Raw genomic sequence first — 23,092 nt, 5'->3', positions numbered from 1 at the left:
ACGTGTGCACATACACACTTGAGGAAGCTGTGGTGAGTACTTCCTCCTTCAGCCTGAGCTCTGAAAAGAAACCATCATGGTGGGCCCAAAGAAGCAAACAGCTTCCTGGACTCTAGAGTCTTTCTCCGAAAAGCCACAAAAGAGACAGCTGCAAATACTTTCTTCTTTCCTATGGATCCTTTTCTTCCTGCTCATCGGTAAGTCCACATTATGGCTACTGCTACTCGCTATTGATGTTCCTCTGAGGTTGGTCGTAGTCCATGCCTAGAGGAGTCTTGTTGGTGAAATCAGGAAGCTCCCCTCCCTATGGTAATTATTCTGAGCTCTGTGTGTGTGTGCTTGCGTGAGAGAGGGAAGGAAGGCGGGGAGGGAGAGAGAGACAGAGAACATTCATGCACCCTGAGGAAATGACATTCTATCCCAGTCTCAAATAACTCTGAACTCAAACTATGTTCCCTTCACCCTTACATTTACCTGCTACAAGATGTTAAGTTATGAGTTTGTTCCCTGTACAGCGTGGATAGATCCTCAGAGAGACTAGGGAAATTCTCCTGATGACAGGCCACCTGCGATTTCCTGGGGAAAACTACTAGAGCTTCTTTCTACTTCACTTCTAGACATTTTGAATTACTGTACAGACTTCAGGTAGCCCTGGGAAAGACAGCCTGTATCTGGGTAATCTTTTTTCCCCCATCATTCATCCTTCTCATATAGGCCCAATTCCTGCTAGTTTCTGGGGAACATCCTTCAGCTGCATGACCCAGACCTCAGGACCAGAATCAAGGCACCTGGTGTTCAGGCCACCTAAAATCATGGTGGCTACTGTCCCTCTTTCCCCAGGGCCTCAGGGAGGATGGTGCAGGCAGCACTGGGGACCTGAGAGCAGTGGGAGTTTAGGGAAGGGGTGAGGGGAGCTCTAGAAAAATTCCTAGGTGCAGGCATAGGTGGACCAGGAGCCTAGTCCTCAGCCCCAAGGCCCAGTACAACCTCCCTTCACTCTCAGTTTGCTCACTACAAAAAAACAGAAAACAGAAGGACCATTTTATACCCACAGCCATCTCTTGGGGTGTTCCTCAGATGTGTTGTGTGAACCTGAAATAAACTACATCCATGTGCTGCAAGTCTCAAATGATCAATGCAGTAAATTTCAAACAACTCAGGACAAAGAGGCATCCCCATAATCTGGTTCCACTGATATGGATAACATCAAATCTCATTCTCTTGATCTAAAAAGGTGATGTTTTTGTGTCTTCAAGGAGTCATTTCAGGAAGTAGAATTCAGTGCAGTTAGAAGACACACCCTGCTTTAGTATCAGGAATACCTGAAATTAAATTCATGCACCATCACCTATTAGCTGTGTGAGCCTCTATTTCTTAAGCATAGAATTCAGTTAGTACTGGAAGACTCTTATACACTAGACTTCTCCAATATTTTTTCTTCCCCAAAGCCCAACTCCAGCTTAGTTTCTGGGGAATATCCCTCCACTGCATATAAAGTGTTTGGCATGTAATGGAAGCTATGATTGTTAGGAAAATTACTGTCGTGTATTTTCTTTGGAAATTATTAAGGGGTGGGCAACTCAAATTTAGTGTTTGCAAACTTGAGCCCTCTTTTATTATTTGTGAAATAGAGTGGGTCAAAGTAAGATGGCTGGTACACTGTCACTATACTGGGAGCTATGTAGCATTGTTTTCTGCAACAGAATTTGACCTATAAAACCCACATCCTGCTCTTCCCACTGACAGTTTATGAGGCTTTATTTGTTTCTGATGTGAGGAAATATGAACTTACAATAGATCACATGTACTCAACCAAGACCCAGCATCTTCTTGGTAGTGGTGGTCAGTATTCATGGTTTCCATATTCCAGTAGTACGATGCACATAGACTCTAGACTCTGCATCGGATCATTTCTCTAATTTCAGTTAAGTGGATTAAACTCTTTAAATTGTAACTCCTTGTCTATAAGAAGGGGCTAATTATAGGATAATTTTATGGATTAAATGATTAAATGAGATGGTCTACATACCTAGCAATTGTAAGCAGCTATTCCAAACAGGAAGAGTCCTTCTCTAGAAAAACTTAAACTAGTCTCAAACCAACTCAACTTCTACCTTCAGCCTCTGCCCACAGAAGATCAGAATCTGAACTAATCTCACATCCAGGGTCCCCAGCCCCATGTCCTCCTTAGTTGCCTCTTTACAATACCTAAGTGCTCAGCTGTTGTTGATCTGGTTAGAGAACCCCAAGATCTACATCAATCAGTGTCTATTGTCTGTGTCTACACATTCTGAAATCTCTGGATTTTCAGTTTGCCTCAGCCTCCTTCCTGGAGGAGTCTCCAGGCTGTACTTATGCATCTCTAATATTTTTTATGGATTTTTCCATCCAGAATCCCTGAAGTAACCTTGGTCCTGAACCCATCTGCCCATCTGATTTGGTCTAGAATCACCAGAATGCTCTCCGGAGCCTCAGAAGCCCTGAAATCTGGGAACTCAAGCCAGGGTTACTCAGAAGATATCCACAGGGTCTGAACAAGAAAATGAGTTACATTACCCAAATGCTAGCCTCCTGGAAGCCTTGACAACAATGTTTATCAGGAACATGGTTCTTGCCCGAAATGAGACAATCAGGAGTACATCAATGCTATCAACTAATCCCAACCCCAAACCCAACCAAGCCAAAGGCAATCTGAGATCCCCTGGACAATCAGGAAGAAGGTAGGCTGCAACAGAGGTAGAGAGGCTTCTTTCATCCCCAACAATTTGTCATGAAAATTCTCAAACATTCAGAAGAGTTGAAAGAATTTTACAGTGAATAGTCACATACCTACCACATAGGTTCTACCATTGATGTTTTACGTCACTTGCCCCATCAGTCACCCATCCATTGCTCCATCTCTCTAGGCATCCAGGTACTCATCTTATTTTTTAAAAGGTGCTGTTTTATACTTTACTGGTTCTTTGTAATTCACAGCAACCTGCTTTCATTCAATTTTTATCATATTCCTTGAGGAAGATGATGCATGTCTGAACAGTTCAGTCTTACAAACAATACATTAATTCTCAGAAAAATTCAGAAATTCTTCCAAAGAAACAAGGCTAATTTCCCCAATGGAACAGAAACCTAGAAGGTCTGTTTTACTGATTGTTGTACCCACTTTTATGGAAGAGTGTGTTTGGTGAATGAATGAATAAATGAATGAATGAATGAACAACTTTACTAGGGAATGGGCCTAGAAGAAGGAGGGCAACCAGAAATCTCGTTTCATTTCTTATCATCTGGCATTTATGCCCAATACACGTTTGCTGAGTGAATGAATGAATAAAGTCTGGCTTGAAGAGTCCAGCTGCTCCTCTAAGGCCCTCTTCTATCTCTTCAGGACTAGCAGCCTCTGGAAAGGACTCATCCCCGACAGTGATGTCAGGTATCCTCGGTGGTTCAGTAACTTTCCCCCTAAACCTCTCGATGGACACAGAGATTGAAGACATCACTTGGATTGGTCCCCAAAATGTTCTAGTTTTTGCACGCCCCAAAGGAGATGTATCCTTGCTGGCCAAAAGCTACCAGGGTAGACTGAACATCACTAGCTGGAATTACTCTTTGTATATCAGTAACTTGACCTGGGATGATGCAGGATCCTTCAAAGCCCAGATAAACCAGAAGAATTCTAAACACACCACCGAGAAGAAATTCATCCTGAACATATATGGTGAGTTCCAGAGAGCTTGTATGGGATTTTAGCCTCATACCTCTCCTACCCCTGGTGCTGGTGGTTGAATCCAGGGCCTTAGGCAAGCTAGACAAGCACTCTACTACTAAGCTACAACTCCAGCCTGATCTTTTGTTTTTAAAAACAGATTTTCCTTTTCTTTAAGACATCAAAAATGGAAAATATAGTCACAAAATCCTTACATGTTAGGTAATTGCCATAATTCATGAAACTACTCTTCTACCTGTAGATATTTACTTGTTTCCTGTATTTTCTCTCACAAATACAGCTATAGTGAATATTCTTGTGCACTTGTCCTTCTGTGTATAAGGGAGTAGGTTATATTCTGAAGGAAAATCAATAGTCTATATGCATGGAGTCAAGTTGCTGAGACAAAAGGTATACGCACTTTTTTATGTTCCTGAGACCTTTATCTTTGTCTTGTAAATGGCTGTCTTCTCATTGTGTCCTCATATGGTCTTTCCTCTCACTATGTTGTTTGTGTCCTAATTTCTTCTTGTAAGGACACCAGTCATATTATATTAGGGTCCACCATAACAGCACCATATTAACTCAATTATCCCTTTAAAGGCCCTATCAACAGACACAGTCGCATTCTGATATACTGGAGGCAAGGACATCAACAAATGAATTTGAGGAGAAATTCATTCCTAACAACTCTGCCCTCCCAAAATTCGTACCTACACGTACAAAACACATTCACCAAATCCCAATAACCCCCAAAATCTTAACCCATTCCAGCATAAACTAACTCCAAAATCTCATCTAAATCATATATGCTTCATCTTGAAGCAAAATTCCTCTCCAGTTGTGAACCTGTATCTGCTTCCAAAATACAAAGGTGAGTCATGCATAGGACACAAATTCCCACTCCAAAAGACAAGCTGGTTTTCTTTTTTTTAATTTTGTTTTGTGGTATTGGGGTTTGAACTCAGAGTCTCACGCTGGCTAGGTAGGTGCTCTACCACTTGAGCCACTCCATCAGCCAAAAGACAAATTGGAAAGAAGAGTCACAGGTTCCAAAGCATATCTGAAACCTAACAGGGCAATTTCCATTAGATTTTAAGACCCAATGATAATCCTCTTGGGCTCCTTGTTCTAACTTCTGGGCTTACTGAAATTGCTCACTGGAGTGATAGTCCCACCCTTTGGTCCTTGGCATCATTCTACCCCAAGACCAAAGGTGATGGTGGCATCCGGATAACCTATGAACTGCCTTTGGTGTCATTCTTCCCTTTTTTTTTTTTGAAGAATCACATGTGCTCATAGCATATAGCTCCATTGGCTTGTACTATGGAATACCAAAAGGCAGACAGCCTGTCCTCTTTCTGTCCTGTCTCTGATCCCTCTAAATTTGTAGCATTTTTGCTTTGATGGTTTACTGAATCCATAAGTCATACTCATAATCCCTTTAGTAAACATTGTCCAGCCACAATATTGGAGTCCTCTCCCGTTATAACTTCTCATCTTTTGCAAAGTGGATAGTCTGAAATTTTCCCAAATTTTGGTTCTATCTTACTTAACAATTCCCTTTTCAAGTTATTGCTCCTACTTTTGTGTAACAGAGAGCAACCAGGGAGCATCTTCAACATTTTGTTTAGAAATCTCCTCAGCTAAATATCCATTTCATTGCTTAAACATGCTACTTTTCCAAACACTAGAACACAGTTCAGCCAAGTTCTGTGTCATTTTTTGATAAATATCTTCTTTTCTCAGTCCCTAATAATGTTTTCCTCAATCTGAGAGCTCACCAGAAACACCTTAAATGTTCATATCTCTGCCAGCATTTTGTTCATGATAACATACACATATCTAGAAGATAACAGATTTCCCTACAACGCTCCTGTTTTGTTCCTGAGCCCTCAGCAGAATTGCCTTTAACATCACATTTCTATCAAAAGTCTCTTGACAACAACCTAAACATTTTCTAACATGCCTCTCAGTCTACACGTTAACCAGTTCTAAAGCTACTCTCTATACTTTTATGTGTTTGTTATAGCAGCACTCCACTGCTGGTACCAAAATCTATATTGGTTTGCCAGGGTTGCCATAACAAAATATTGCTGGCTGAGTGTGTTAAACAACAAAAGTACATTTCTTACAACTCTGGAGGCCAATCAAGGTGTCAGCAAGTATGGTTTCTTCTGAGGGCTCTCCTTACATTACAAATAGCCAACTTCTCTTTATGTCCTCACTTGACTGTCCCTCTATTTGTTTTATCTATGTCCTAATACCTTCTTTTTATAAGGATGCCAATCATATTGAAGGGGGCCCACTCTAACAACTTCATTTTTTTCTTTGGTGATATTGGGGTTTGAACTCAAAGCCTCATGCTTGCTAGACAGGCACACTGCCACTTGAACTGCTCTCTCTAGCCCTTTTTCTGCTCTAGTTATTTCTTTAGCTAGGTTCTCATGCTGTCTGCCTGGAGTCTGCTTCATACCAAGCGGGTGAACCACCATGCCTCGCTTGTTGTGTTGCCTGAATTGGCCTCAAACTGTGATCCTCCAAATCTCTGCCTCCTTAGTAGCTGAGATTATGGATTTGTGCTACCACACCCACTATAATGACTCCATTTTGACTTAGTTACTGCTATCTCCAAATGTAGATCTATCTCCAAGTACAGTCATGTTCTGAGATATTGGAGGTTAGAACTTGAACATATGAACTTTGGAAGGACATGATTCACTCCATTTTTTGGTCAGGTAGTTTGACCATTTTTATTGACTTATAAAGCATTGTGTACATACTAAGGAACTAGAATTCTACATAGCTAATAGAATTAGAATGAATCAACTCACTATAACAATTTCCAAGAGGTATTGTTAATATTTAAAAGATTCCAGGCAATATGTATAGGATACTATTACACCTATGATATCTCTGAAAAGATAGATAAGAAAGTCATAAAAGTAACTACTGTTAGTATGGTAATTCTTGGGCAGAAGAAATAGGGGGGCTGGGGCAAGAAAGCTTACTTTTTCCCCATTATGTATCCTTTTGTATCTTTTCAATTTTTGTGCATGTATTTACAGAAACAGAAGTTAACTAAATGTGCACGTGCTCACACACACACACACACACACACACACACACACACACACACACAGGATAAATAGAGGAGATGGAACAAAAGGAAAGAGGAAGACCAAGAAGAAGGTCTTGAAGCAGAGTGGGTCCTAAATTCAAACCAAAAGGCAGGGACAATTCAAATTCTAGAGGCCAAATTTCCCACTCCCTAGTGTTTGGGACTGGGTCATTTACTCATTCATTTATTCATGAGTGGTTTTTATGGGGAGATTGGGTGTTAAATGCTCAGACCCTGGCATTGTCCCTGTCCATAAGGAGTTTGCATACTGTTGGGGGGGGGAGGAGAGAATTAATCATACTGCTATTCGTGTTGAGCGATGTTGATAATCCCTGTAGAAAATATTCTGGAAGCACAGAGGAGAGGCACTCAACCTAGACTGCAGAGAATACTTTCCTGGAACAGGTAATACTGGCCTCTTCTCTGTTGCCCCGGAATCCTTATCATCACCACCTTCTTCTGTCAGCCCTTTTCTGCTGGAAAAGGGAGCTGTCTTCTCAATGTCATTGTCCCTGCAGAGCATCTACAGGAGCCTCAAGTAATCATGAAATCCATGAACACGTCTGGGAACACTTCCTGCAGCATCACCCTGATGTGTTCCGTGAAGGGGGCTGAAAAAGATGTCCAGTATAGTTGGACCCCAAAGGATTACAGCTCTTCTGAATCCTATGTGGGTTCCACCCTCACTATCTCCCCAAATCCCTGTGACCCAGACCTGATATACACCTGCACAGCCCAGAACCCTGTCAGCCAGAGCCGCTCACAGCCTGTCCAAATCTGGCAGTTCTGTACAGGTAAATGACTCCCTGTGGGTCTTGTAGGGGATTCCAGAAGCAGTCTGAGTGTTTGTGGGGCCTCAGTCTTAAGGTTCTGAGAGAACACAGATGGGATAGAGAAGGAAGACGACAGCTCCAAATACCCTTTGTTTTCTACCTTCAGGGACCTGAGAGAGGCTGGCAGGACTTGGACTCCTCGGGGCACTGTAACATTCTAAGGGCAAAACAAGGGAAAAGAGAGTATGGATTTAGGGATCCAGATTGATTTTTGCTCGGATGGAGGTGTCCCCTGCAGTGTCAGAAGTGGGAGGAGGGGGCTAGTCAGGTGGAAGAGGTGGTCGTGGCAAAGCAGTAGGGATGGCTCATTAGAGGAGAAGGCTGCGGGGAAGAGAAAGAGGAGGACAGCTCCATTCCCCTTCAGGCTGACTGAGGGTCAAAGGAGGAAAGAACAGCGGTTGAAGCTGCAATGTCTCATCTCTAACTACAAATCCAGGAGACTCCAGAGGAAAACCAATGGGGGAGACAGTGCGGGGGACCGTGGGAGAGCCAATCATCCTGCCCCTGGCACTCCGGGCCAGTAAGGACACAGAGAAGATTGTCTGGATATCTAACACAACTATTATCAGCAAAAGGTGGGAAGAAGCAGATCCACCCATTAAGCCCAAAGGTCCTGAAGAAGACAGGGTGCAGATCTCTGACCAGGACTATTCCCTGAAGATCAGCCAGCTGAAGATGGAGGACGCCGGCCTCTACCATGCCTGCGTGTGCTCAGAGGCCTCCAGAGTCACCAGCATGAGGCACATCAACCTGCACCCCTACAGTGAGTCTTTGAGCAGAGCATACATCATCAGCTTCCTTACCTGAAAGGTTTCTCTTCCACTGCCTTCCCCACCTCCCTCGTCTCTCAGGCCTCTTTTCCTTCCTTAATGCTTCAGACCACTAGAACAATTGGGCAGTTCACACCAGTGAATTCACAGGAGGAAAAATTACAACTAACAGCTAAGCAAAACCCACCCACTATGTGCCCCTTGCTCTAGGCTTCGCACTAGGAGATCACCCAACTTTTGGTATTTGCCTGTCCTGCATTAATTCTCAGATGGGACCAGGAACTCTCCAACTTGTACCTTTATAGGCCACGATCATTTTGAATAAGGGTGACTGGGGTGGAATCAGAATACATTGAGGAGAAGCCCTTGATGTCTAAAGGTACCATGTCATCTGAGAGGATGGGCCACTTGGATGCCAGAGTGTGAGAAACTGAACCACATTCTTCTTCCTCGGTCCTGGGCTCACAGACTCCTGGCTGAGTCTACCAGCTCCTTCACCTACATTTTTCAGATATGGGCAACATAACCCCTCCCTAAGTTTGTTGGTATCTAGGTACCTGTGAAAAGAGTCAGCATCCATCCATGATCCTGTGAAAACATGCATCAAGCTGGTCAAGTTCACAGTTATTACGTATAGTGACTCAAATGCTAAAGGAACAAGCAAGAAGATTAAGTAAAAAATAATAATCTTCTGGGGGAAAAAACAGAATCAGCCTTACTATTTATTTATTTTGGCAGTACTAGAATTTGAACTCAGAGCCTCAGGTACTCTTACACTTGAGCCACACCCCCGGTCCTTTTTTGTTTGTTTTGGTTTTTTTTTTTTAATTTTTTTATTGTTGTGCAGGGGTGCAGTTGTGCAGAGGTGGCACTTACAAAAGTTCTTAACAATATATCAAATATATCATAGTTGAATTCACCCCCTCCATCATTCTCCTTTATATCCCTTCCCCCATTCCTGGAATTTGGTTATGTTTTTTAATAGGGTCTTGCATTTTTGCCTGGGACCAGCCTCAGATTGAAATCCTCCTACCTATAGCCTCCTGCATAGATGGAATTACCAGCCTGTACCATGTCAAACTTATCTGTTGAGATGGGGATCTCACTATCATTTTACCTGGGCTAGCCTCCAACTGAGATGCTACCTATCTCTGCCTCCTGAGTAGCTGGGATTGAACTACTTTTTTAACAATACCTTCTTATTTAAAAAGCAAAGTGTAATTCAATCTTTATTTAAATAACAAATTTTCTTTTTAAAATGACATTTTTAAATAACATTTAAAAGAAACGTTTAAGTTGCACTAACATTCATTGAGCACACACTCTGTCCGGTGCTATGCTCCCCTTTCTGTATCCCTTCGCTCACGTGAGTAAACAAATTAGATGATAGGACCAGAAACGTAAGCCCTGCCAGCCCTTTGTGTGCATGGCAGTGTTGAGCTTGTGTTGATGGGTTGTTTCATTTTGCACAGCTGTAAATGCAGCGTGCAGAATACGGTGGTTTCGTTCTTTTTTCCCTTCTCGTTAACTGCTTTATTTCACACCTGAGCATCAGGGTCTACAGAGGTGAAGCCATGTGCCTGAGATTTCATAGATTGTGGGAAGGCCAGGTGCACTCCAAAATGCCTGTGGCTCCTGGAGTCACTTCTCCCCACTGTCAACACATGTCTTCATGAGTATGTTTTGAGACCTGACTCCACATTGGCTCTGCCTTTCTCCTCAAACAGGGAGGCTGAAGGAACCGAACGTCACCAGTAGCTCCATACACATGGAGGACAACATCTGCAGGGTCAACCTGACCTGCTCTGTGGAGGATGGTGGAAAAGATGTGATATACATATGGACCTACCTGCAGAAGGAAGCTGTTGTGTCCCAAGAGGGATCGCAACTCAATGTCTCCTGGAAAAGTGGTGAAAGTCACCCCAACTTCACATGCACAGCCAGCAATCCTGTCAGCAACAGTTCCAGCCAGTTTTTCTCTAAGAACATCTGTTCAGGTTGCACTCCCTCTCTGTTCACTCAGGCTGCAGAACCTGGGGACTCAGATCCAAGAGAGTTTGTGTTCTGAAGGGTTCTTTATGAAAGTCAGTGAAGGAGTGTAAGGGAGAGTCCTTCAGATCATCACATTTCAATAGAAATATGTGATTTTAATGTTCTAATATCCATGTTAGAAAAAGCAAAAAAAAACAGGTACAATTATTTGTAATAATATTTTAGTTAACCTGATATGTCCAAAAATCAACATTTCACTTGTATTCAGTACCAAAAAATTATTCATGAGACAATTTACGTTACTTTCATTTTGTGCTGTATTTAAAAGCCAGCATGTATTTTACACTATACAGCACATCTCAATTCAGATACTAAATTTTTCACCAGAAGTAGTTGATCTTATTCAGATTTCATAAAATTTGCAGTAAGAACAATAGGTTCATATACCCAAGTTGTTCCCAACATATGTATCAGTTTTTCAAGAAGGAATTGAATAGCCATTTTAACATTTAAATTTACATTACATAAAGTAAGCCAATTTAGTTTCCAGTCACACTAGTCACATTTCAAAGGCTCACACACAATGGTACCATATTGGACAGTGCAGCGTTTAAAGCTTGTGAAGAGGAGCTGAAGGGAAGCTGATATGGAGAGATATGGAAAGTGTGAAGGAAAACAGGCTGTGTGAGTGAGAACTGAAAAGGAACCCCTGGCTGCTCTTCCTAAAATGCCAGTCACTATTCTAAATCTCTGTGCATTTTTTTTGCACAGTCTTTACAACAGTCCTACAGAGCAGACAGTCTTATTACTCCTCACTATATAAAGAAACAAGAGTCAGAAAGAATAAGGGGCTTGCCCAAGGTCACACAGTAAAAGCAGGAACGAAACCTTGAGATCTATCTTGTGCTCTTCTCTAGAGGGAAGCAAAAAAAAAAGGAAGAAAAAAAAGGTCAAGTCTATTGAGAATCCAATAAGGTTGTGTCTGGCTGAGTCTAGTGGACAGATGTGGAGTAATCTGGATTTTTTCCACCCAAGGCTCGTATCTGCTCTGTCTCATTTACAGAGAGGGCACTGTAGTGAGGGGGTTGAGGGTGTTTTGGAACTGACAGCCTGTGTTCAAAGGTCAGATACATAAAATTCTGTGATGCTGGTTAAGCCTTAAATCGCTCTACTCAGGGACTGTGTCTGCCTTGTGTACTGTAGTAACCTCTCTACCTAGGAGGCTTGTTCAAAAAAAAATGATTATCGAATGAATGAAAAGAAGTATCTTAGGAAATATTATGGGATTTTAAGAGTAAGGTAGGATGGGTGTTGTGTTCTGCTTGTCATTTACCTCTTGTTATTATTTGTATTAATATCACACATTTCCTTTCAAAGGCCCTGACAAAAGCAAGAAACATTTGATTGTGCTCACCGTGGTTTTCATCCTTCTTGTTCTTGGGATTTCTGGCTACTGCATTTGGAAGAAAAAAAAACAGTGTGGGTTTCTGAGACCAATGGCACCGACCAGCTGAATGCCATTTACCTGGGACCTTTGGAGGCTTCTCTCCTTAAATAATCCCTTGCTTTCTCAAGACCTCGTTTCTTCTCCCAGCTATGATGAGGGAGGATGTTAGTTGAGACACTTTGCTTACAAATAACTGCAACCCGACTCAAAGTAACTTAGATTTTTTAAAGGGTCGGGTGGTGGAGAGGCAGGAGTGTGATTTGTGATATCATGACTCATATACTCAGCCTGGGGGGAGGCAAGGATGGAGCTGGCCTTAATGACAAATATCACCAGAGGTTCAAAAACTTCCCAGAGCTGTCCGTCTCTCATTTCTATTCATTTTTCTGTTCATTTTGAGTCAGTTTAACTGATCCTGCAGCTAGCTGGGAAGAAGAGCGCAGGTAAGGGGAAGAGGTGTACCACAGCACAGCAACTGGTAGTTCCAGACTCACACATACTGATAGCTTTGACACCAGAAAAGGGAAAAAGATGTTTCCTTCCAAATTCTAGTTTGAAAAATGTCAGAAATACCTCTGATTGGCCTGGTTAAGGTCAAGTGGCTGCTGCTTAGACCAATCATTGTAGGCAAGGGGATGAGCTAATAATATTGATAGCTCCCTTTAGAATCTTAGTATTGGAGTGGAAACCCAGTGATTCCCAAAAAGAACAGGAGGTCAAGGACGCACTGGCCCCTGAAAGAATTACTTGGAGCAGACAAACTACTCTCATTAATGGTGCCAACAGAGGAGTTAAAGCTCTCTCTCCCAGAGGAAAGCAGGAAACTCCAGAGCCTTCCTCTCAGCTAAAGATAACACTAGATTCTAGGCATCCCTTCCCTTGGTCCTGTGCTGACTCTTCCCTAGAGTCTTTTCCCTGTTTGTGTCCCCATAAGTGTCTCCCCTCTCCTTGACTCTCACAGAATCAAAGACACCTCTCTCCTCACAGTCCTCTTGATAACCTTCTCTAACTTGGTTTCTCAGGTTCAACAGCAGTCTTCAATTCCAACCAAGCTGAAGCCCCAGCTGACACACAAGGTAATATCACCAATGACACAGGCTATGGGGCCCCAGTCAAGAAGGAATCTCTAAAGTCTGGCCTGCCTACCAGCAATCTTAGCATCACCAAGAACTTATTGGAGCTATAGAATCTTGGACACTACCCCAAAATACTGAATCAAAATCTGCATTTTTAACAAGATCCATAGGTGATCCATATGCCTGTTAAAGGTTAAGAAGCAAACTTTTGGTGAACAAAAGCTTCAACCCAGATGGACCCAGTAGGGAACATCACTGAAGCTAGGAGGGGTAGTCCGTCCTCTGGGGTCTCTTGAGTTCCTTAGAAATGACTTTCATCACTTGAAGGTGGCCTACTCTGTGGATGGAGTTATTTTCTCTATTCTGACAATAGGGAAGCAGTTGGTAGTGTGGCTCTAGTGGTAGAACGCCTGACTAGCAAGCACAAAGCCCTGAGTTCAAATCCTGGTACTGCCAAAAAAAAAAAAAGGAAGGGAAACAAAGGCAAATGAAATAGTAAATCTGTGGTGGGAGCAAAATTAAAACTTAATTAAAATTTAACCTTATGAAACTGTGTAGACACCTATTACACCAGAATATCACCAAGGCAGTAGGAAAAGCTAAGGAATGCTCTCCTTCTTTTTTCCTTTTTTATTATATTCATAGGCACATACAATGTTTGGGTCATTTCTCCCCCCTTCCTCCCACCCCTTCCCTTACCCCCCACTCCCTCCCTTACTCCCCAACCCCTCGCTACCAGGCAGAAACTATTCTGCCCTTATCTCTAATTTTGTTGAAGAGAGAGTATAAGCAATAATAGAAAGGAACAAGGGTTTTTTGCTAGTTGAGATAAGGATAGCTATACAGGGAATTGACTTGCATTGCTTTCTTGTACATGTGTGTTACTTTCTAATTCTTCTCGAACTAACCTTTTCTCTAGTTCCTGGTCCCCTTCTCTTACTGGCCTCAGTTGCTTTAAAGTATCTGCTTTAGTTTCTCTGCATTGAGGGCAACAAATGCTATCTAGTTTTTTAGGTGTCTTACCTATCCTCATATCTCCCTTGTGTGCTCTCGCTTTATCACGTGATCAAAGTCCAATCCCGTTGTTGTGTTTGCCCTTGATCTAATGTCCACATAAGAGGGAGAACATACGAGTTTTGGTCTTTTGGGCCAGGCTAACCTCACTCAGAATAATGTTCTCCAGTTCCATCCATTTACCTGCGAATGATAACATTTCATTCTTCTTCATGGCTGCATAAAATTCCATTGTGTATAAAAACCACATTTTCTTTTTTTTTATTGTTTTTATTATTCATATGTGCGTACAAGGCTTTGGTCGTTTCTCCCCCCTGCCCCCACCCACTCCCTTACCACCCACTCCACCCCCTCCCTCTCCCCCTCACCCCCTCAATACCCAGCAGAAACTATTTTGCCCTTATTTCTAATTTTGTTGAAGAGAGAGTATAGGCAATAATAGGAAGGAACAAGTGTTCCTGGTTGAAATAAGGATAGCTATACAGGGAGTTGACTCACATTAATTTCCTGTGCGTGTGTGTTACCTTCTAGGTTAATTCTTTTTGATCTAACCTTTTCTCTAGTTCCTGGTCCCCTTTTCCTATTGGCCTCAAGTTGCTTTAAGGTATCTGCTTTAGTTTCTCTGCATTAAGGGCAACAAATGCTAGCTAATTTTTTAGGTGTCTTACCTATCTTCACCCCTCCCTTGTGTGCTAAAGCTTTTATCATGTGCTCAAAGTCCAATCCCCTTGTTGTGTTTGCCCTTGATCTAATGTCCACATATGAGGGAGAACATACGATTTTTGGTCTTTTGGGCCAGGCTAACCTCACTCAGAATGATGTTCTCCAATTCCATCCATTTACCAGCAAATGATAACATTTCATTCTTCTTCATGGCTGCATAAAATTCCATTGTGTATACATACCACATTTTCTTAATCCATTCGTCAGTGGTGGGGCATCTTGGCTGTTTCCATAACTTGGCTATTGTGAATAGTGCCGCAATAAACATGGGTGTGCAGGTGCCTCTGGAGTAACCTGTGTCATAGTCTTTTGGGTATATCCCCAAGAGAGGTATTGCTGGATCAAATGGTAGATCAATGTCTAGCTTTTTAAGTAGCCTCCAAATTTTTTTCCAGAGTGGTTGTACTAGTTTACATTCCCACCAACAGTGTATGAGGGTTTCTTTTTCCCCGCATCCTCGCCAACACCTGTTGTTGGTGGTGTTGCTGATGATGGCTATTCTAACAGGGGTGAGGTGGAATCTTAGTGTGGTTTTAATTTGCATTTCCTTTATTGCTAGAGATGGTGAGCATTTTTTCATGTGTTTTTTGGCCATTTGAATTTCTTCCTTTGAGAAAGTTCTGTTTAGTTCACTTGCCCATTTCTTTATTGGTTCATTAATTTTGGGAGAATTTAGTTTTTTGAGTTCCCTATATATTCTGGTTATCAGTCCTTTGTCTGATGTGGAGCTGGCAAATATTTACTCCCACTCTGTGGGTGTTCTCTTCAGTTTAGAGACCATTTCTTTTGCTGAGCAGAAGATTTTTAGTTTTATGAAGTCCCATTTATCTATGCTATCTCTTAGTTGCTGAGCTGCTGGGGTTCCATTGAGAAAGTTCTTGCCTATACCCATTAATTCCAAGGTATTTCCTACTCTTTCCTGTACCAACTTTAGAGTTTGGGGTCTGATATTAAGATCCTTGATTCATTTTGAGTTAATATTGGTATAGGGTGAAAAACATGGATCTAGTTTCACTTTTTTGCAGACTGCTAACCAGTTTTCCCAGCAGTTTTTGTTGAAGAGGCAGTCTTATCTCCAATGTATATTTTTAGCACCTTTGTCAAAGATAAGTTGGTTATGGTTGTGTGGCTTCATATCCAGGTCCTCTATTCTTTTCCACTGGTCTTCATGTCTGTTTTTGTGCCAGTACCATGCTGTTTTTATTGCTATTGCTTTGTAATATAGTTTGAAGTCAGGTATTGTGATACCTCCAGCATTGTTTTTTTGACTGAGTATTGCCTTGGCTATTTGTGGCCTCTTGTGTTTCCACATAAATTTAACGGTAGATTTTTCAATCTCTTTGATGAATGTCATTGGGATTTTTATGGGAATTGCATTAAAAAATTTGCTTTTGGGAGTATAGACATTTTTACTATGTTGATTCTACCAATCCATGAGTATGGGAGATTTCTCCACTTTCTATTGTCTTTCTCAATCTCTTTCTTCAGAAGTTTATAGTTTGCCTTGTAGAGGTCGTTCACATCCTTTGTTAGGTTTACACCTAGGTATTTGATTTTTTTTGAGGCTATTGTAAATGGAATTGTTTTCATATATTCTTTCTCAGTTTGTTCATTATTAGTGTATAGAAATGCTAATGATTTTTCTATGTTGATTTTATATCCTGCTACCTTGCTATAGCTATTGATGATGTCTAGGAGCTTCTGAGTAGAGTTTTTTGGGTCTTTAAGATACAGGATCATATTGTCTGCAAATGGGGATATTTTGACAGTTTCTTTACCCATTTGTATTCCTTTTATTCCTTCTTCTTGCCTAATTGGTCTGGCTAGGAATTCCAGTACTATGTTGAATAGGAGTGGGGATAGTGGGCATCCTTGTCTGGTTCCTGATTTTAGAGGGAATGGTTTCAGTTTTTCTCCATTAAGTATAATGTTGGCTGTAGGTTTGTCATATGTAGCTTTTATAATGTTGAGGTACTTTCTTTCTATTCCTAGTTTTCTTAGAGCTTTTCTCATGAAATGGTGTTGGATCTTATCAAAAGCTTTTTCTGCATCTATTGAGATGATCAAGTGGTTTTTGTCTTTGCTTCTGTTAATGTGGTTTATTACATTTATTGATTTTCATATGTTGAACCACCCCTGCAAGGAATGCTCTCTTAAAGCAAACTACTGTGCAACTCCCGAGTACAGCATGTAGAAGTGGAACTGTTCTGACCGATGTTCGAGTGGAGATCTCGATGACTGTTCTTACTCCCTCACTCCCAAACTACAGTGTTCTAAATTACCACCTTGAACTCAGAGCTCTGGAGGGCTAAGGAACTCCTAACTCTGCCTACTCAAACCAAATCCAGCTTTTAAAAATTCCCCTTCATGGCTATCTCATGGGATCCCCCAAAGAGATAGACTCATAGGAGGGAATGGGTGGAAGCCTGGAGGCTCAACTTATCAGACAATGTAGACTTTTCTGATAGGAAAGAGTAAAATTTGGGAATGAGGCTGGACTGTGAGGCTTTTCATTGGCTTCTTCATCACACCCAGCAGGAAAGAACAGCATCTCTCCCAGCCTGGGCCCTCCCTCCTTGGGCCCTGGGCAAAGGAGGGGCAGTAAAGATGGATACAGGACACCATCATCATCCCTGGCCCTTCTCCCTACCCACTCCCCAGCACCTCTAAGCTTACTAACAAAGTAAGCTTATCTCCACCGTTTCTTCAACCTCCCCAAAGTCTCTTACTCTAGAGCCACTGCCTTAGTTCATGCTGTCGCCAATTTTTATTTTATTGAATAGCTTTTTAACTGAAAAGTTATATATTCACATGGTAGACAATTAAAAGCAAATATCCTTCCAAATCCAAATCTCCAGGTTCCAGGTCTTTCCCCCAGAAATAACCATTGCTAAGCATATGTGTCTCTACATATGGGAGCAATCTGTAACAATTATGAATCTTGATTTTTTTTTAATTTAACATTATATCTTAGCAATATTAATATAGATTAAAACAGACTCCCATTTAGCTCATTCTACAGATTTATTTAACCAGTCCTTATTCCCATTCTTTCTTACTTCTTCCCTAAAATATTGTAATAGTTTCCAAAGTGGCCATTCCCTCTCAAGTTTCTCTTTTCTGTCCTTTTGCTCACCACTTTGCAAAACTCAAGTCTGACTGTTCTAAAACTGTCAGTTTTATCAGTGGCTCTTCATGGCCTTTGTCTGTTGTTCAACAGGCAGCATAACCTAGTGCTTGGGTATATTGCAGCATAACCCTAGTTCTAGGGTCAGACAATCCTTGTTTTAATTTTTTTGTCTTTTCTTTTTGGTGCTGGGGATAAAACTCAGGGCCTCACATGTGCAAAGCAAGCACTGTACCACTGAAACTACAGCCCAGTCCCCCAACCCTGGTTTTAGACCTTTGCTCATTTCTTTGTCTTGGGTAATTCAGAATTTAGGCTTCAATTTGCTAGTCTTGCAAAATCAGGGTACCTACCTATCAAAGTTACTGTGAGGACCAAGTGGAGTGATGCCCACAATGGTCACTCAATGGGTGGTATTCCTATTACTACTAAGTACTGGACTAGACTACTCCTTATTGCTTTTTTCCTACACACAGCTTAGTATTGAGTAATGGACCAGCCTACTTCCATTCAAATCCTTGCTCTACCACTTACTTGAGCACATACTTAATTTTTATGTGTTGCAATTTCCTCATCTGCAAAAATTAAGTATGGTTTTTGTCTGTGCTTCATGGAACTTTATGCAGATTAAATAAGTTTATTCATGAAAAGCACGTAGAACAGTGCCTCACACATAGTGAACACTTAGTAAATACCAGCCATGTTTATTCTACATTCTGGTCAGATGATCTATTTGATGTGCCACAAGGTAGAATTGATATCCCCTCAGTGTGCCATGCTAGTTGCTTGTGTCAGGCACCATTCTGATTGTCCTATGCTTAGGCATTACAGTTGCTAAATATTTTGAATACCATCCCTTCCCAAAAGTGAAGTGTTCCATGTTTCATACCTACCTTAATCATGCTGCTCCCTCCACCAAGAATCCTCAGCAAAATCCTGCCCATACTTCAAGGCCCCCCTCAATTCTGCCATCTTCAAGAGTGCCTTCCTGCCCTACTAACCAGAAGCTATGTCTGTTCAGTTCTGCATTTTTCTCAAACTTTCCACATGATACTTGTTACAGTTGACCTTACATCAATAATTTAATTATGAATCTGACCACCACCACCATCCCCAGCTAGATAGTGAACACCTCTGGGACTAAGTTTAGTTTACCTGTGTGTCTCCCCAGAGTGCCTGTTTCAGTGCTTGGCATGATTTATCAAACTGGGCCAATTCTGCTTATTAAATGTTGCTGAATCCACCACATGTCATACTCGATGAATGTTTATCAAATGAATGAATAAATGAATGAAAGGAAGGAGGAAGGGAGAGCATAGTGGACCCTCCTCCCCACAGAGGGAAAACAGAAGAAAACTTCTCCAGTTCTCTAGGCCTTAGCTAGGATAGCAGTCAGAGCAGTAGAGGTGGGTTGGCACACTTTTGTTAACTCTGCACAATGTGTTCTGAACCCACAGCTGACCACACAATATATACCTTGGTCTCCCAAGGGTATGAGAAACCAGACATCCTCCCTAGGCCCACCTCAGACACCTCCTCTGACAGCAATGTCACAATGGAGGAGGACGAACAGAATACTGAAATAGATAGTACTGCCAATGGAAGAGATGAGGTGTATGACTTGGCCACTCAAGAGGACACTGGAGATGACTTGGCCTCTGAAGTTCAAACACAGTATGATGTCATCACTCCAGATGACACAGTGGTTGACTGTGAAGATGAAGGGCAACCGGAGTATGTCCAACTATTCTGTACTTTACAGGTGAGCCTTTTTATTAACTACTTCTAAGACCATTTGATATCCTGGATGACAAATTCCTTCAAATTGGGGGCCTAGGGCTGGGGGCAAGACTAGGGACATATGAACAGGGACTCATGACTCCATACATGTTTACCAAACTTCAGGATCCCTTGGAATAGAGGAAGCCATTCTCCAACTCTCTTGGGCCATTAATGAGGGAGGAGTCAGAGAACCAGAGCACTGCACAGTGAGACCAGAACCTGGTGGATTGTCTTCTCTCCTCAAGAGTTAAGGGTGAAACTCTGCAAAACTCTCATTCAATGATTAAAGCCAGTGTGCTATTGGTCTATTACAGAAAAAGACCCCAAGTCCTCAGAAGAAAGATACCTCATTCACAGTCTACTGCTCTGTACAGAGACCTCAAAAGGTGAGAGTAATTTTCTCTGATTCCCAACGTGCATAAAGTAAGGATCTATTCACCAGACCATTTTTAACTGAAAGTCCGAGATTACCATGGCTGAAGAGTTTGAGCTACCCACTATACACTTCTCTGGTACACTCCATGGTCAGCAGAGATGCTTAAGCACATATGCCTTATTTTCACCTGTGTGGCCAAAGCCTAAACATTTCATATTTAATGATATGTTATGCTGATTGTTCTTAACATTGACCAGAATGAGAAACTATAAGCTCAAACACTGTATTATAGTCATATATATACATATCTTATATAAAAGGATATATATGTAAACATAAATCTGTATCTACCCTAATCCTAACTACCAAAATTATTATTTACCAAAACAGATTTTTTTTCCAGGTATGAACTTTAACTTTTATTTATGCTTTCTTAGTCCTAGCTTTCTTTTAGCTTATAACTGTAATTTTTTTTTCTTTTTTTTTAATTCAGATTTGCATACAATGTTCCAAAACAGTTTTAAATTAGCCAACAACCTAATGTCAAGAAAATGTGCTATTAAGTATAATACATTGATTTTATTATAATATCAAAAATGTCTCTTAAGGATAGAATTTACCATTTAATAATAAGAAAGATGATAATAATAACTAACTTCTATAGAAAGCCTTACAATTTACAAAACATTGAATAAACATGCTCTCCTCCACCCTTGTCATGCCTCTAGAGATGTGTTGTCATTCACATGTGAGAGCTGAAGGAGCTGAAATTCAGAGCAGTTAATTTTGCCTATGGTCACATAGATGGTAGTTCCAGTGTTGAGAACCACAGCATGTTTAAAGAAAATCTCAAATAATACTAAACAATTAGCTTTGAACTAATTCTGGTTGCCCACTCCATTTTACTTCCTGAAAACATTGAGCCCATTCACACATTTGCTTTCAAATAGTCCCCAAAACTCCCTCTCTGTAACACATTCAAAAAAGATTTTTCAAAAAACTCTAAAAGTTCCTCAATTATGCTATTTATCTGTGATTGGAAAATCAATCATGTCTATTGAATACCTTTTGTTTGTCCAGACGAGGCTGAGTGCTATGGGGATTCAGGTATATTTAAGGCACTATCCCTGACCTTGAGGATTTGTTAATTATCTTTTGGTGGAGGAAAGATGGAGTTGATTCAGTCAATTGGGAATAGAGAGAACTCTATCTGACTACTCAACAAATTATGAGTGGAGTTCCAAGGGCTTTTGAGGCACTGAAAGTGGGAGATATCACTGCACTGAGGAATAGAGGAAAGGCTTTGTGGAAAAAAAGAAAAAGAAAGTTGAACTGGACCTTAAAAGATGACATACTAGCTCATGTCTATAATCCCAGGAGTCTGAGGCAGGAGAGTCATGAGTTTGAGAACAGCCTAGGTTACATAAAAAGTCCCTGTTTCAAAGGGGAAAAAAAGATAGAAGGTGCTCAGTGATCACTTGCTCAGATATGCAGTTGAGTTCAAGCATCATGTGCCTTATCCTGACTTCAAGACTGGTCCACCAGTTAAGCCGACTACAGAGTTCACCTTTGACCTTGAGGGCAAATCTGTACTGCTTACTGCCTTCCCAGCACTTCTTTCCACTCTGGTCTGGTCATTGGGCTGTGTGTAAATTGACCTAACTTAAAGACCATGAATATTGTCTGTCCTCTGAGTTTCAGAATGACCATGAGTCACCTCATGTCTGATCGGTCCTTTGTGGCACCCACACCAACTCAGAGACTTAAGACCTCTAACCCCACCCTCACCTACAATGTAAGTGGAAATCTACATTTCCCAGTCAAGTTCCTGAAAGTATTTATCCCTTGTCTTCAGAATTTTCAGGACAAAGAATTCTAGTTCTATGCCTCCTAAGGCCACTGTTGCCCACCTGATCAGGAAACTCTCAACCCTTTAGTTATTATTTTCTGGCACACACCTCTGCACATCTCCAAGATGGTTTACTCTACCCCCTCATGCTATTGCTGGTACCTAACCACCTGATCCTCTCTGCATCAGCTTGGCCTCATCTGCTCTGTAGACCTTCCCTGAAACACGTTCAGACAAGGAGTCCTCAGAACCCCTGGAACGTGAAGTTCTAATGGTCTACACCATTACCTTGGAATCTCACCTTTACCATCTGAACTGTCTTTATGTAAATGTTTACCTTGTTTCTCCAGCTAGGCAGAGATTGGGATCATTAAACAGTAGTTTCTGTTTTTGAGACAAGGTCCCAGGCTGGCCTCAACCTCAAGATCCTCTTATTTCAGCCTCCCAAGTGCTGGGATTACAAGTGTGCCTCACCACTCCCAGAACAATGGTAGCATCTTAAAGGCAGGGCATTTTGTTGTCATTTTTTGAATCCCCTGGAGTTGTTACACTAACCCTTTCTACTGCTGCCCTCAGAGAGTCCAACCCGTGGCCTTTACCATTCAGAGACTCCCTATAAAGGCTGTTCCACATGACCCTACTTCTGTAGACTGGATCATTCAGAGCCTGACCTTGTCTCCTTTCACTCACCATCACAGGACTGAGGAACTAAGTCTCCCAAGCCTTTATTTACCATTTTCCTATGCATTCTTTTGTTTCACAGGCAGTGCCACTACTACAGCAGGATGACCCTGAGTCTTCTGAAATCCCTACATATGAAAATTTCACCTGAAAACAATTTCTACCTCTCTCCTGTGGTCCTGGGGTTGGATCAGCAGCAGGACTCATAAACCCTGGTGCTCTGCAGACAGAAGCACATCAGAATAAACTACAATGACTCAGAATTGCCTGGATTTGGCCTCACCCTCTTCTTCTCACCCTCCACACACACACACCATGGCCTCCTGAGTCCATTAGTATTTCAGAATTGGAATCTTTCTTGGAGCCAGTGGGCTTCAGATATGTTATTCTGTTTATCTCTTGCATACTCATACTGTTTGCTCCTCTCAACTCTAAAGTTACCAAACCTGGTCAAGGGGGACCTTGGACTGACCATCTTTCATACCATCTTCTAGATATATGTGAAAATACATCCATTAGCTATTCTCACTCATAGACACAAGTATTCATGCAAAATGGGAAATAACCTGAATGTCCACTTTGATAGTCTCATTAACCACAT

General features: G+C 41.5%; 1 protein-coding gene across 5 annotated transcripts; it reads left to right on the top strand.

The window, feature by feature from the left end:
* On the top strand, positions 1 to 22,754 carry Ly9 (lymphocyte antigen 9). 5 transcript variants are annotated; one of them, XM_020174336.2, is made up of 11 exons: positions 59 to 197; positions 2,393 to 2,720; positions 3,383 to 3,712; positions 7,340 to 7,615; positions 8,091 to 8,417; positions 10,152 to 10,421; positions 11,794 to 11,895; positions 12,886 to 12,939; positions 19,261 to 19,565; positions 19,900 to 19,971; positions 22,574 to 22,754. In XM_020174336.2, the coding sequence occupies exons 3-11, from the start codon at positions 3,421 to 3,423 to the stop codon at positions 22,640 to 22,642; spliced, it is 1,767 nt and encodes a 588-aa protein (XP_020029925.2). In that variant the 5' UTR covers positions 59 to 197; positions 2,393 to 2,720; positions 3,383 to 3,420; the 3' UTR covers positions 22,643 to 22,754. The 5 variants fall into 5 exon arrangements, with proteins under 5 accessions (XP_020029922.2, XP_020029923.2, XP_020029924.2 ...); XM_020174333.2 differs by lacking the exon at positions 2,393 to 2,720 and having other exon boundaries at positions 1 to 197; XM_020174337.2 differs by lacking the exons at positions 59 to 197; positions 2,393 to 2,720 and adding an exon at positions 7,160 to 7,226 and having other exon boundaries at positions 3,574 to 3,712.
* Positions 22,755 to 23,092: the final 338 nt, after the last annotated feature.

Source organism: Castor canadensis, chromosome 11 (assembly GCF_047511655.1).
Source record: "Castor canadensis chromosome 11, mCasCan1.hap1v2, whole genome shotgun sequence".
In the NCBI taxonomy this organism is placed as follows: Eukaryota; Metazoa; Chordata; class Mammalia; order Rodentia; family Castoridae; genus Castor; species Castor canadensis.
This window is presented reverse-complemented; position numbering and strand designations above follow the sequence as displayed.